This window comes from Sinocyclocheilus anshuiensis, unplaced genomic scaffold, assembly GCF_001515605.1.
Source record: "Sinocyclocheilus anshuiensis isolate Anshui unplaced genomic scaffold, SAMN03320099.WGS_v1.1 scaffold1164, whole genome shotgun sequence".
Taxonomy (NCBI): domain Eukaryota; kingdom Metazoa; phylum Chordata; class Actinopteri; order Cypriniformes; family Cyprinidae; genus Sinocyclocheilus; species Sinocyclocheilus anshuiensis.
In genome coordinates, this window is record NW_015551103.1 from 266943 (window position 1) to 279486 (window position 12544).

Genomic DNA, 12544 nt, shown 5'->3' on the forward strand with positions numbered 1-12544 from the left:
CTAAAAGTTACGCCTTCTTTCTTTGCGTGAACATTTGGGCGGCGTTATGCAAATCTTCCCACATAGTGGGCCGTAAAGCGAGCTGTTTTAGGTAGGTGTGGCTGACTCTGAACTTTTATAAAGAATATCTCTTTGGATTTGAGACTTTAGTCTTTGCAACTTTACAGATCTTCTTTATGCACCAAGAGCTTGCAACACTCCAAAGAGAAAGGAAAAATTGAAATCGCATCATATGACCCCTTTAATTCAATGTTACTTGCTATTTCTTTGTAAATGTTACTAGCAATTTCTGAGTGAAAATTCCACACCATTTTTTTCAGTGTGTGTGTGCACCATCTTTATATGTATAGCCCGGGTGCGATTTGCCGGGGGGGATGAGGGGATTTCCCCCCTCTGGTCTATGCATCCCTGCCTCTGCTGAATTTTTTTTATCATTCCGCGAACCCGCTCCGATGTCTAAAATCGCGAATCGCGATACGCGCTTTGAAGTCCCGATCTGAATCAAATGATTCGCGATACGCAATCCAATTGGAGCGTTTCGAAACAGTGAATCGTTTTGCGACGCAATGGTTTAACTGAATCGGAGTTTCAAAAAGCTCCGTTGATGCCGTGTTCTTTGCTCACCTTTTCTATATAATCTATTTGTTGTTTGAATAACTGTGGAAATTAAATCATTACAATTAACAGGCCTAACTTACAATGTTTTTTATTAAATTTTGATCATGTTAAATACAGTTTCCGTCGTATTAAAAACATTCAATGACTAAGAAGACGGGTAGTTGGATCAGTGTCCGCCTATGAGAGTTTTATACGTCTATACAAAGTTTTCAAAAGCATCCCCCCCTCTGTTTTTTTTCACAAATCGCACCCTGTGTATAGTATTTACCTCAGCTTATGGAAAAGCTATTTGTGATGAACTGTGTTTCATCATGTGGCTTTCCAATTACCACCTGTGTTTTGGGGTGGTTGTCGGTGTATTATAAAGGTACAAAACAGATTTGAGTAATTCAGTACTTTAGATTAGAGATTATATCAGTTCAAAAACACCTTTTCTTGTAAATTTAAATGAAATTGACAACCTAAAATGTTGCTACCATATCTTTTACAATAAAATTCTGCCAACCCACAGCAGGAGTTTTTTTTTTTACTGAAAATTTTCATTGATTTTCTTTTTTACAGTGTACCCCAACATAAATACACCATGTTAACCATATAGCTTCCAGAAAAAGTGTTAAATTATTAAAAACAATTGTATATTTTAAAAATTATATTGTTAAATATTGACTTGATTTTATAGTAGTTCAACATTTGGTAGAATTTGGCAAATGTTTGTAAGGGTAGTCCTGGAATATATTTGTTGTTTAGAAAGGCAAAATCTGGTAGGTTGCTGTTTGCTAAAGTATCAGTTTACTGAAAAAAAAAAAAAGACTTTGTACTTTGTGCTGCGTATTGAAGAGAGATACCAGCCTGGGGAAATTTCCCCAAAGACATCAGTGCTGCCTGCTTTAATATTAAAGAAAGAAATAAAAAAAACACCATCTCCAACCCTCTGGCTTTAAAACAAATGGAGAAATTGTGGCGTTAATAGCCTGCTGCCGCCCTTCAGTGTACGAATTGAATTATCTTTAGTCCATCTTATTGAGAAGCAAGTAATTGTTTCAGTGCTACACAACCGAAGAGGCTGAAATGGTAGAATTCGAAGGCTAACGGCTCCTTAAACAGGTTTCCTCACCCTGACAGAACGTCCCGAAGAGACTCCATCTTACTTTGATATTTCCTCAACAATGCATGGAAGATGGGAATGCTGGGTGATACTGACTTTGACAGTTGAACTTGCACTCACAAGAACACAGATTCTCTCATACCTTTTTTATCAGCAGCATCATTTTTTTCCTCTTCTCCCACGGGCTGCGTGTCATCTGTCAATAAAATCATACCACTCATGAGAACTTTAATCAGAAAACCAGATTTTTACATTTTCTGAAAAATGTGTTCTGGATGGGTTACACTAAACTAAACTAAAAACAAAAACAACAAATCCCAAATTAATTATGATTTTACAGTAGTATCAATAACTCTCAAACCATAAGTCTTATCAATAATTAGCAAGCACAATACAAAGTAAGAAAAACAGTTATGGGTGGATTCCACCAGAAAGTCTTGTGTAACATATTTTAGTCAGTGTAGTGTCATATTTAATTCTTGACAGGAATAAAAACGAGGCTACGGGGGAAAGAGGTACATTCAATTGATTGTACTATTGTTTAACAACATAGCGATTGTTTAGCTGATGAAACATCTTTCCAAAAGAAACCTCCATAAAACAAAGTTGTAAAATGGCGAAAATTACTTGATCTAGGACCTTTATACAGTGTGTGCCATTGTAAAGACTTTAGGTCTATACCTCATAACCTTGTTTTCAACAGCATTAAATTCATAAAAAAATAAAAAAATAAAAAATAAATTATAGTTACAAATAGTTGTTCTCTTTTATATACGCATAAATAAAAAAGCTCTCTATTAATCTCAGAACCGAAAAAGGGCAACTGCCAGCTCACTAAAAATCTAAGGTTACAAGGCACAGATTGCCCATACTGAACAGCTCTGATAAGGGTAAAATGAGTGGAGGAATATCCTGCTATTGTGTCATAGGTCTTGCTGGAGTGCATATACAGTTAGCATATACAGTGTGAAAAAGTTTTTGCCCCCTTCCTGTTTTTTTAATTGTTTGCATATTTGTCACACTTAAAAGATTCAGATCATCAAACAAATTTTAATATTACACAAAGATAACCTGAGTAAATACAAACTGCAGTTTTGAAATTATGATTTCATTTATTAAGGGAAAAAAGCTGTCCAAACCTGCCTGGCACTACGTGAAAAAGTAATTGCCCCCTAAATCTAATAACTGGTTGTGCCACCCTTTGCAGCAACACCTGCAATCAAGCGTTTGTGATAAATGGCAATGAGTCTTTCACAGGAATTTTGGCCCACTCTTCTTTGCAGAATTGTTTTCATTCAGCCACATTGGAGGGTTTTCGAGCATGAATGGACTGTTTAAGGTCATGCCACAGCATCTCAATCGGATTTAAGTCTGGACTTTGACTTGGCCACTCCAAAACCTTAATTTTGTTTTTCTTGAGCCATTCAAAGGTGGACTTGCTGGTGTGTTTTGGATCATTGTCCTGCTGCATAAACCAATCATTTAAAAACTGCATTTTGTATTTACTTGCATTATCTTTGTGTAATATTAAAATTTGTTTGATCTGAATCTTTTAAGTGTGACAAATATGCAAAAAATACAAAAAACAGGAAGGGGGCAAAAACCTTTTCACGGCACTGTACATGCACCAGGTGATTCTACATCAACAGGGGCTTTTGTGTGCCTCGGCAAAACCCAGCTGATAAAAAATGGGGCCTGTAAAAGTGTAGCGTAAGGGATTTCGGTGAAAGACAGCAAGAGGGTGAAACAGAGAGAGGGAGAGAAAAGGATTGATTGGTAGAGAGCAGGAGAGAGCTGATACAGGGGGATAAGGGGAAAAAAGCCTCAATTCCATGTGAGAATGGCAACCATTTGAGCCTTTGAATTGGTTCCAGAGAAAAAGAGAGAGAACCAGAGCCCCGGCTAAGTGAAGCGCTGCTAAAGGCCAGGGCTTGGCTGCCAGTCAGACATTCACTGAATGAAACTGAGGCTAAGCTAGCCGAAACTGCTGGGGCAGGAAAAGCAGGGCGCTGGGAGCTACAGTGTGTGTGTGTGTGTGTGTGCAGACGTGATACTTGGTGTGTTGTGAACAAGATAGAATCCTGATAGGTGTTGCCATGTCGGGTCATCTCGGTGCAGTGTTTACAATGAGGTTTAACAGTGTCCACAAAAGAGGTGATTGGTCTCTCTGGTTTTGTGCAGAAGTAAACACAACCGCACAAAGCCCCAACACAAGAACTTACAGTAGTTCAGAGGGCTATTAGACGCTTGTTGGACTGCTCCAAAATACCAGTTTATACTGCGCCCGTAAAAAAGTCAAAGTTGGGTGCTGAAAAAACGCTTGTTCTGGATCGGATCCAATTTTGATGGGCGTCTCGGCTTACAGCTAGAGTCCTGTGAACAGCTTCTCACATTTGTAGTAAAAATCATAGCATGCTACTTTTTTCGATTCATGCCGTTGAGGTATGAAAATGTTCTCCTCCTTTAAGACGCTTCATTTAGCACTCCTTCTCTTTCACCCTCTGTGTTTTCAATCATCTAACTTTTGTGGAAACCATCAATGCTGGCCTTGTTACCCTGCCAGAAAACGTCCATCTCATAATTCCATGAAGTTTAAGTGACTGCTGGAGACATGTCTGACCTGGGTTCTGGTCATCTATTATAGTATGTATTAATATTTTAAATTATCTTATATTTTTTATTTTAGTTCTAGCAATTTTGTTGTGTTTTTGTGATTTTAATTAATATTTTATAAATATTTATATATAGATTTTTTCAGTTTTAGTTATAGTAATTTTACTTAAGCTTAAACTTGTTTTATTTCATCTGACTGACAAGGCAACATTTCTAAGTTTTTTAAGTCCTCTTCAAGTTTTTCATCTAATGCATTTTATTTCAGTTTCATTTCAATTAACTCAAGCCATTTTTAATAGCTTTAGTTAACAATAACAACACTTTTACTGTGATCTGACTGAAACTCTTGTGTAGCCTTCTCAGAGACTGGTATCATCCAACCTGTACTGGTTTTGTAGTCCAGCCTAAACCTAGAGATAAACCCAGATTAGATTACCATTGTACGATGCTCAGTTGTCTTTTTGACAGTCGCTTAAGCGGGTTTGGGACCATTGTGGCTATGTAAGCCGGATTTAAGGGCCCAGCGCTGGGAATTAGCTTTGCACTGAATCATTTGTAATGCTGTACCTGCCGCCGTCTATTTAGCTCCTGTAGCAAACGCACATTAGTCACAATGAAACACCTTTATTTTCTATCTCTTTTTGTCACTGTTAATGTACAGTTAAAGAGGCTTCCAGATGAAGGCCTTGTAATCTTTTCCGCTTTTCTGAAACTCAACAAAGAAGGTAAGGCGATTTGCATCTGAATGGACCACTGTTGGCCAAGCAAATTGCATTCCCATTTGATAATGTTTGATTGTGTCATTGCCGACAAGATGGCAAGCGAGTCTGATTAGCTTTCAATCAATCTGACTATGGTCCAAAACAATTCAGGCCTGTAAGAGCACAACACCTGGCAACCTTCATCTCAATTAACTTGCCAAAAGACCAAAGCTGCACATGGTAACGCCAGCAAAACTATTTCAGGCATTCAGAGAGAAAATGTAGATTGTTGTTTTCTTGTTTATAGGCAATTGGAGAGCTGCCATCCACAACAAAAGGCTCCATTAATCATGGAGAGAGTGATTCAGATGTCGTGGATTAAACTTTGTCGGGCTCCAGGATATTGGATGTGATAATTTCCCATCTTTGTTTGCAAATGTGAACACTGCATTAGGAACCACTGTCACTCACCTTGGTCCATACTGCCATCTTTTTCATTCTTATGGTCGTCATTATCTGCAAGAGACAGGAAAAGAAATCAGAGAGGTCAAAAGCTATGACGGCAAGCTTGACATGATCAAAAAAGTAGCCCGGCGAGCGTGGCTTTCCGTGGGTACATTCCTATTAGTAGTGTAACAAGAATTTAGCAAAGCAGGAATACAACACATCTTTTTACAGAGATGTCCCCTTTGCAAGACCTCAGAACAGGGCTGAACACAAAACAGAGGCAGAACAAGCATTGATTTTTACATTACATCCAAGGTTTCTCTAAGGATTGGAAAATATGTGGTTTGTCAAGTCCCCCAGGCAGTTAGTTCTAATGAAAGCTGAGCTGAGACAAGCCAAGAGCTCGCAGTCTGTTTGATCTGGATTGATGTATTATTTGAGTTCAGGCTGCTATCAAATGCTCATCTGTGGAAAGACAATCGTGCTATTTGATATGATCCAAGCAGCAATTAAATTCAGCATTTGGAGGAGTGCCGAAATTGTTTCAGCTGAGGTTGAAGTCGCAATGTCTATATCAGTGGTTCCTAACTGGTTTTGCTTCAGAACCCACATTTTTTCATTGGACATAATCCATCACAATAGCAAAAAGTTTTAAACTACAAAATTAGGAAACTCCACAAAATATAATATTACAATGCTACAATGAAGTGCATAGATCCAATAATATACACAAATATTTACATTACATTAATAGTAAAATGGATTTTACAATTTTGTAAATGTAGCAAAAGTTTTATTCTCCAAAATCTGGGCCAAACTGATAAATATGAGGCATTTCAGTAAACTAAAATCATATCCTGTGCAAATCAAATGGCACAGTTGTGGATGTGGCTTTATGTTGCTCAGTTTTTTTTTTTAAATACTTTGAATTGTTATAGTCTTCAAGGATCTGACTAGCTTCAACCAAGTCACAAATGAGTTTGCAACAAGATATACAGCCTTTGATGACAACTAAAAATGACAAATGTTTCTCTTTCCTTTTTAAAAGTTGATTTATTTTGCTTTCCTAACTATTGATGATTATATATTTAGCAGTTTCTTTCCTGTAAGTGCACAAAACACACCTGAGACCCATTTTTGGATCCTAAAGGGATGGGTCATGATGGTATACTATTTTTCCAACAGTTTACGTTTTTAAAGATTTTTTTCTTATGTATATATTTTACATACTGTATTTTATATTTTAGGAGACTCATACATTTTTTTTTTCTAAAATTTTAAAATAGTAGACTATCAAACCTTTGCAATCTGTTGTAGTCCATCTAGCTCTTTTCAAAGACATAATTTTATGTATCTCTAATCCAAAAAGTCCTGAGACTCATTTTTGGGTCCCGACCCAACTGCTGAGAACCACTGATCTATAGGATCTTGACCTGACTGTAGGTAAAAATACCTGTATTTCAGCCATCTGCCAGCTAAATATGCAGGGATCAGCATTCCTCCAGCGCTCAGCTCTCTTTTATTCTCTCCTCTGTTCTTGTTCGCTCTCATTCCCTCCTGCACAGGTCCACTGCTCTGTTTAACTCTGTTGTTCCTTCTTTTCATCTTTTTTTTTTTTTTACACTCTCAGCTCAGAGTTCTTGCCAAAGAAGTCAATATGTCCCCTGAAGTTTGACTCTCTCTTTTTCTGCTTGAGTCTCTTTTCTCTTCTTGTATGATGCCAAACCTACTGGACCTGAAGCTTGGCGTCTGCAGCCAAGGCTGTTCCCTGCCTGGTTGCAGCTCGTTAGCCATCCCTGACAACTGTTAGCTATTACCACAAACCAAACAGGTTCCAATTCATACACCGCTAACTCATAATTAGATCTTTTCTCCCAGACTTCTACTAAAAACTAAATGTTTAAAAGAAACTCTAGCTAAAAGAGAATAGTTTTTTTTCCCCCATAAAGTCAACATAAAATCAAATTTATTTACTTTGTTCTCAATAAGACAAGGAACAAGCAGTAACAATTTCATCAGTGCATCTTATTCTGAAGAAAAAAAAGTTTGTGTCTGTAAAAAAAATGCTCTTCATTTAAAATATATAACCCCCACTTTTTATAATCCATTGAACTCCTAAGAGATGAAATCAAGTCCACCATACATGTTTTTCATTGAATATCTTGTTTCACTCAGAAATACATCACATATGTTGAATGGGTTGTGAATGGCAAATCACGGTGACTTCAAAAACAGCTTTTTTTATTTCATTTTCTAAGCCTCTTTCAGGCCTCATCAGCCTGTCATCCTCAGACAGGCACATGGTCACACACAGAAAAACACGTTCACACATACATCCAGCCTCTAGCAAAAGCTCCTGCTTTGATAAAACACTCCTGTCATCTGTTCATGAGAGAAAGACTGTCAAAGCTCCCTTAGGATGGTGGGGGCATGTTTCTCCTTTTGTTTAACACAGAATAAAAGCAAAGCATGCATTTATCTGGGGAAAAGAGGGCAAAAACAGTGACATCATAACATGCTGAGTCACAGTACACAGGGAGCAAAACCCTTCGGACAACCTTCAGCAAAGAGCAAGTGCCCTCTGTGCATGTGCCAGTTAATTATGCAACATAACAATGAAAGTGTTGTAAATGTAATGCACTGCTATGCTGTTGTATGATTTTTGTTTTTTGCACTTCTAAATGCACAAAGCAAGACATTGTGCTTGCTGTATCATTCCACCGCTGTAATACTGATTACTAATTTAAAAAAAATGACAAGACAGACAGACAGATAGATAAATGGACAGATTGATGGATAGATAGATGGACAGACAGATAAACAGATGGACAGACGGATGGATGGATGGATGGACACAGACAGACAGACTGACTGACAGAAAGTTGGACAGACGGATGGATGGATGGACAGAGACAGACAGATTGATAGATGGACGGACGGACAGAAACAGACAGATAGACAGACAGACAGTTGGACAGACGGATGGATGGACAGACAGACAGATGGACGGATGGATGGACAGACAGATAAATGGACAGATGGACGGATGGACAGACAGATAGATAGATCATTTTTAAATCAAACAAATGTTGCAATGATTATGTGAGCTAAAACAATAGATGTCTAAATAATGAACAACTAACCAGAGACCATTCTAATTCCACTGACCGGATGGACAGCAAGCACACAGACACCAACGTACATCCACTGTCTCTGCTCCTCAAGGAGACCCAGACATGGGCCCCTGGGGGCCAGAGAGTGTGCTGGAACATGCTGCCTTTCAATCTGCTCATGTCTGAAAGCATTTTAATCAGTTGCTGGGCCTCCCAAACCAATCAATTACTTTAATCAATCAATTAGAGCACTGGGGTGCGACGAAAACCAGCTCACCACCCACCATTTTCTCCAATTGGATTAAAATTCCAGGCTGAAGAAAAAGCAAAAGAACAATAATAATAATAATTGAGAGGATGTAATGCTACATAGCCATGAAAAAAATGAAAATATAACGCACAAGAAACATGTCAAAGCTTTTCTTACGATCAAATTCAACTGCTGCATGGAAATATTTCATTTTACATTATGGTGTTAGAAAAGCTGCATACGTAAATGATTTGAAAGTAACACACAGCTAAATCGCTGCTAGCTCCTCACCACTAGCATAATGGCTGTATTCCTAGCTATGTAAAGCCCCACACATGGTGGCACTTCAAAAAATTCCCATGGTGTGTTTGATGATATTAATGCACCGTAACACACTCAACGTTTGTTCCCTGGAGACTGAGGACGTTGCGTGCACAGCCTTCATTTTCAACTCTTTCAGGGGTCCAGAAGGCCCCGTCGACTTGCAGCAGACGACCATCGTCTCACCGCAAACACCCGGCTTTACGAATGATAGGCTTTCTGACACACTAACACTGGGAGAGGAAAGCCTCCATTAAAGATAGCAGGGGGGAGCTGTCGCTTGAGAACACGGCATAGAAACACCATGTAAATATGGATGTGGCTGGTGGACCAAGAGTGAGTGAGAGCGTGAGAAAGAGATTGAGAGACAAAGAGAGAGAAACAGAGCTTCATTTCCTGACTGAAAGTAAAAAATGTAATGAGATCTGACAAAATACTGATAAACAACACACTGATAAAATTATCTTTCTGTCTGTCTATTCATCTATCTCTCTATCCATCTATCCATCCATCCATCCATCATCTGTATGTCTATATTTACGCACACACACACACAAATATGTATGTATATAATGAAATCTTTCTGCTTTTATACCTCGCTTTTTGAAGCCATTCTATCATCATATTTCACACATTTCTCACAATTCTTTATACTATATCTACTTATTTCTCATATCAGTATAGGACATTGAAACACTGTGAAAGAGAGACAGAGAACATTAAATACATTTTGCCTGAGATGTAACCTGCTTCATTGAAACAATCATAACCCATCTTGTCATAATAATGAAACAGAGATGGCACACCGTCTCAAAGCTCTGATTCCTCCTCATTCTCTAACAAATGTATTCTTCATGGTTCCTTCACTGACTCATAAATGACTGTAACAGGACAGCAGGCAGTGATGTGCGCTGTACTCGCTTACATAAGTGTCGGATATTCTTCAGAATCATCTCGCAGGCCTGAACCCACTAACTCCCACATAATGGACCTCAGACTGCTCTCTTGGGTGTTGAGGCTCTTGAGGGAGGATAACAGCGGGATGCTAGGGATGGGATCGCAGCTAAGCGGAGTTGACAGGGCGACTGCGCTGTCTCGGAAACTGACAGGACTTCAAAGACATTTCTCTTCTAAGCAGAAGCATGTCTTGGAGGGTGTCTGCGGTGAGAGGAGTGGGCGACTTTGGGGTATTGGGGATGCGAGTGTGTATGAGGAACATGCACAGAAGCGTAAAGGACACAAGCATTTCATATACAAGACTAACCCCTTAAATAGCTTCAATGCATTTAGCTTCTTTTTGTTTTGTTTTGCTGCTTTGTAAAAATGTTGTCAAGCTATTAGTTGTTAAACTAATTTAAATGAGTAGCTTGGAAAGCTACATTTTTAAAGTAGCTTCACCAACACAGCTTGCACTAAACGTTTACACCAAAACTAAGCGAAACAATTCATTGTGTTTTACCATTTAGGGGTCAAGATGGAGAAAATCTAGAATATAAAGGCATCTGTGAGAATCTGAGGAGGTCAGGTCATAAGCAGTGTTTGCAGATTCTGTACAAAGTGACGTCTGTTTGTACACACCCTGCCCACAACTGTTGACGGACACTGCTCTATTTGCATAGACCCCTCAAGACTCGAAGAGGTGGGTAGCAGTATATTTTCATTTTCCGCTTGACTTGCTATTCACAACAACACAACCTTGTTTCTGCAAGGACGTTCAGCATGTTTTCTACAAACAACGCCTGATGTGTTTACTTTTTACGTGGCGTGAGAACGTGAAAAAGCTACGCAAAATCCGATCTGAATGGTCAGACTGAAACGCATTTCCAGAAATTTTATTTGAATAGGATTTCGAACCATATATGAATGTAGCTTGAAACGGATTTCCAAAAATTGGATTTCATGTAGTTCGCTGGCATTCAGACTATCTAAATATGATCGGATTTCAATCGGATTTGCACAAATATCGGGCTGACAGTCTGAACGAGGCTTTAGTTTAATACTCACATGCCGTGTGACAGCCACTTTCTGTGCGCATGCTTCGGATGTGTGCGCTCAGAAAACCGTATATCAGAAGTTTAAACTGGCTTTAAAGCCACTGAAATGGCTTTAAAACGCATACCAATACATTTTCAGCACGATAGACATGATCATCAAAACCAAACAGGTGTTTTGGCAGAGTATCCGAGGTATGAGCTGAAAAGGCACAGTCCTGTTCTGGATAAGGGGGCGGGGAGCAGCAGCTCATTTGTAATTAAAGATACAGGCAAGAAAACAGTGTGTTTTTGCTTCCAAAATGGGCATTTTAAAAAAATGGTATAATAAATGATCTGTGGGGCATTTTGAGCGGAAACTTCACAGACACATTCTGGGGACACCTGAGACATCTTGTAAAAAGGGGTATAATAGGTCCCCTTTAATGAAATTTCATTCAAGTTGATATGTCTAAGATGGTAAAGATGGAGACAGAAGGATACAGAGCCAGGTGCTATCAGAAAGAATCTGTGTGACTGGATGACAGAAGTGAGTGATAACCCCAACTAACAAAAAGTACTGAATTCAAACTACTGCATGAAGAGTTGGGGAACAGATGAGCAAAATCTGGTAGTGTTCCTTCTCATCTGAGACCACAGAGGGAAAATGAATGGACGAACCTAAAGAAAATAACTTTCAGAAACATCATCAGATGTAGTGCAGGCTGAAATTGAGCTTCCACAAGTTCAAGTCCCCAACATAATCTCATACATTCACCTCTTTGTCTGTCATGTCTTTAAATATATATTAAAGGGGTCATATGATGTTGCTAAAAAGAAAATTATTTGGTGTATTTGGTGTAATGAAATGTGTTTATGTGGTTTAAGGTTCAAAAAACACATTATTTTCCACATAATGTACATTATTGTTGCTCCTCTATGCCCCGCCTTTCTGAAACGCGTCGATTTTTACAAAGCTCATCGGTCTGAAAAGCTAGGTGTGCTGTGATTGGCCAGCTATCCAGTGCGTTATGATTGGCCGAATACCTCAAGCGTGTGACGGAAATGTTACGCCCCTTAACATATTGTGATGATGCCCTGTCAGGCCGGAGCGATGATTCAAAAACATGAAAACCCATTACAAACGAGGCATTCGTTGCATCTAGTGGGGACATAATTATGGATTATAATGACGTATACTGTCTTTTTTTATGCGTTGCATTGCATCGCGTAAACATAAAACCATGTCTGCATTTGTGATCGGAGAAATGACAAACTACAAATGCTACTCTACACTGCTCAAACTGGCGTTTGAATCATCAGTGGCAAATTCTTTAAATATAAAAACGTACTTACAGTCTGTGAGTCAGAACAGCCGGCATTGTAGTCTACTCTACCAGGATCAG

General features: G+C 38.8%; 1 protein-coding gene across 1 annotated transcript in view; it reads right to left on the bottom strand.

Annotated features, from left to right (window-relative positions):
- Positions 1–12544, bottom strand: part of LOC107662807 (O-acetyl-ADP-ribose deacetylase MACROD2-like) — a 443444-nt gene that overhangs the window by 35881 nt on the left and 395019 nt on the right. The window contains exons 8-9 of the mRNA XM_016452921.1: positions 5509–5553; positions 1866–1919 (exon numbers count right to left, since the gene is read on the bottom strand). Of these exons, the coding sequence (XP_016308407.1) occupies positions 1866–1919; positions 5509–5553 (99 nt within the window). The remainder of the gene's footprint in view (positions 1–1865; positions 1920–5508; positions 5554–12544) is intronic.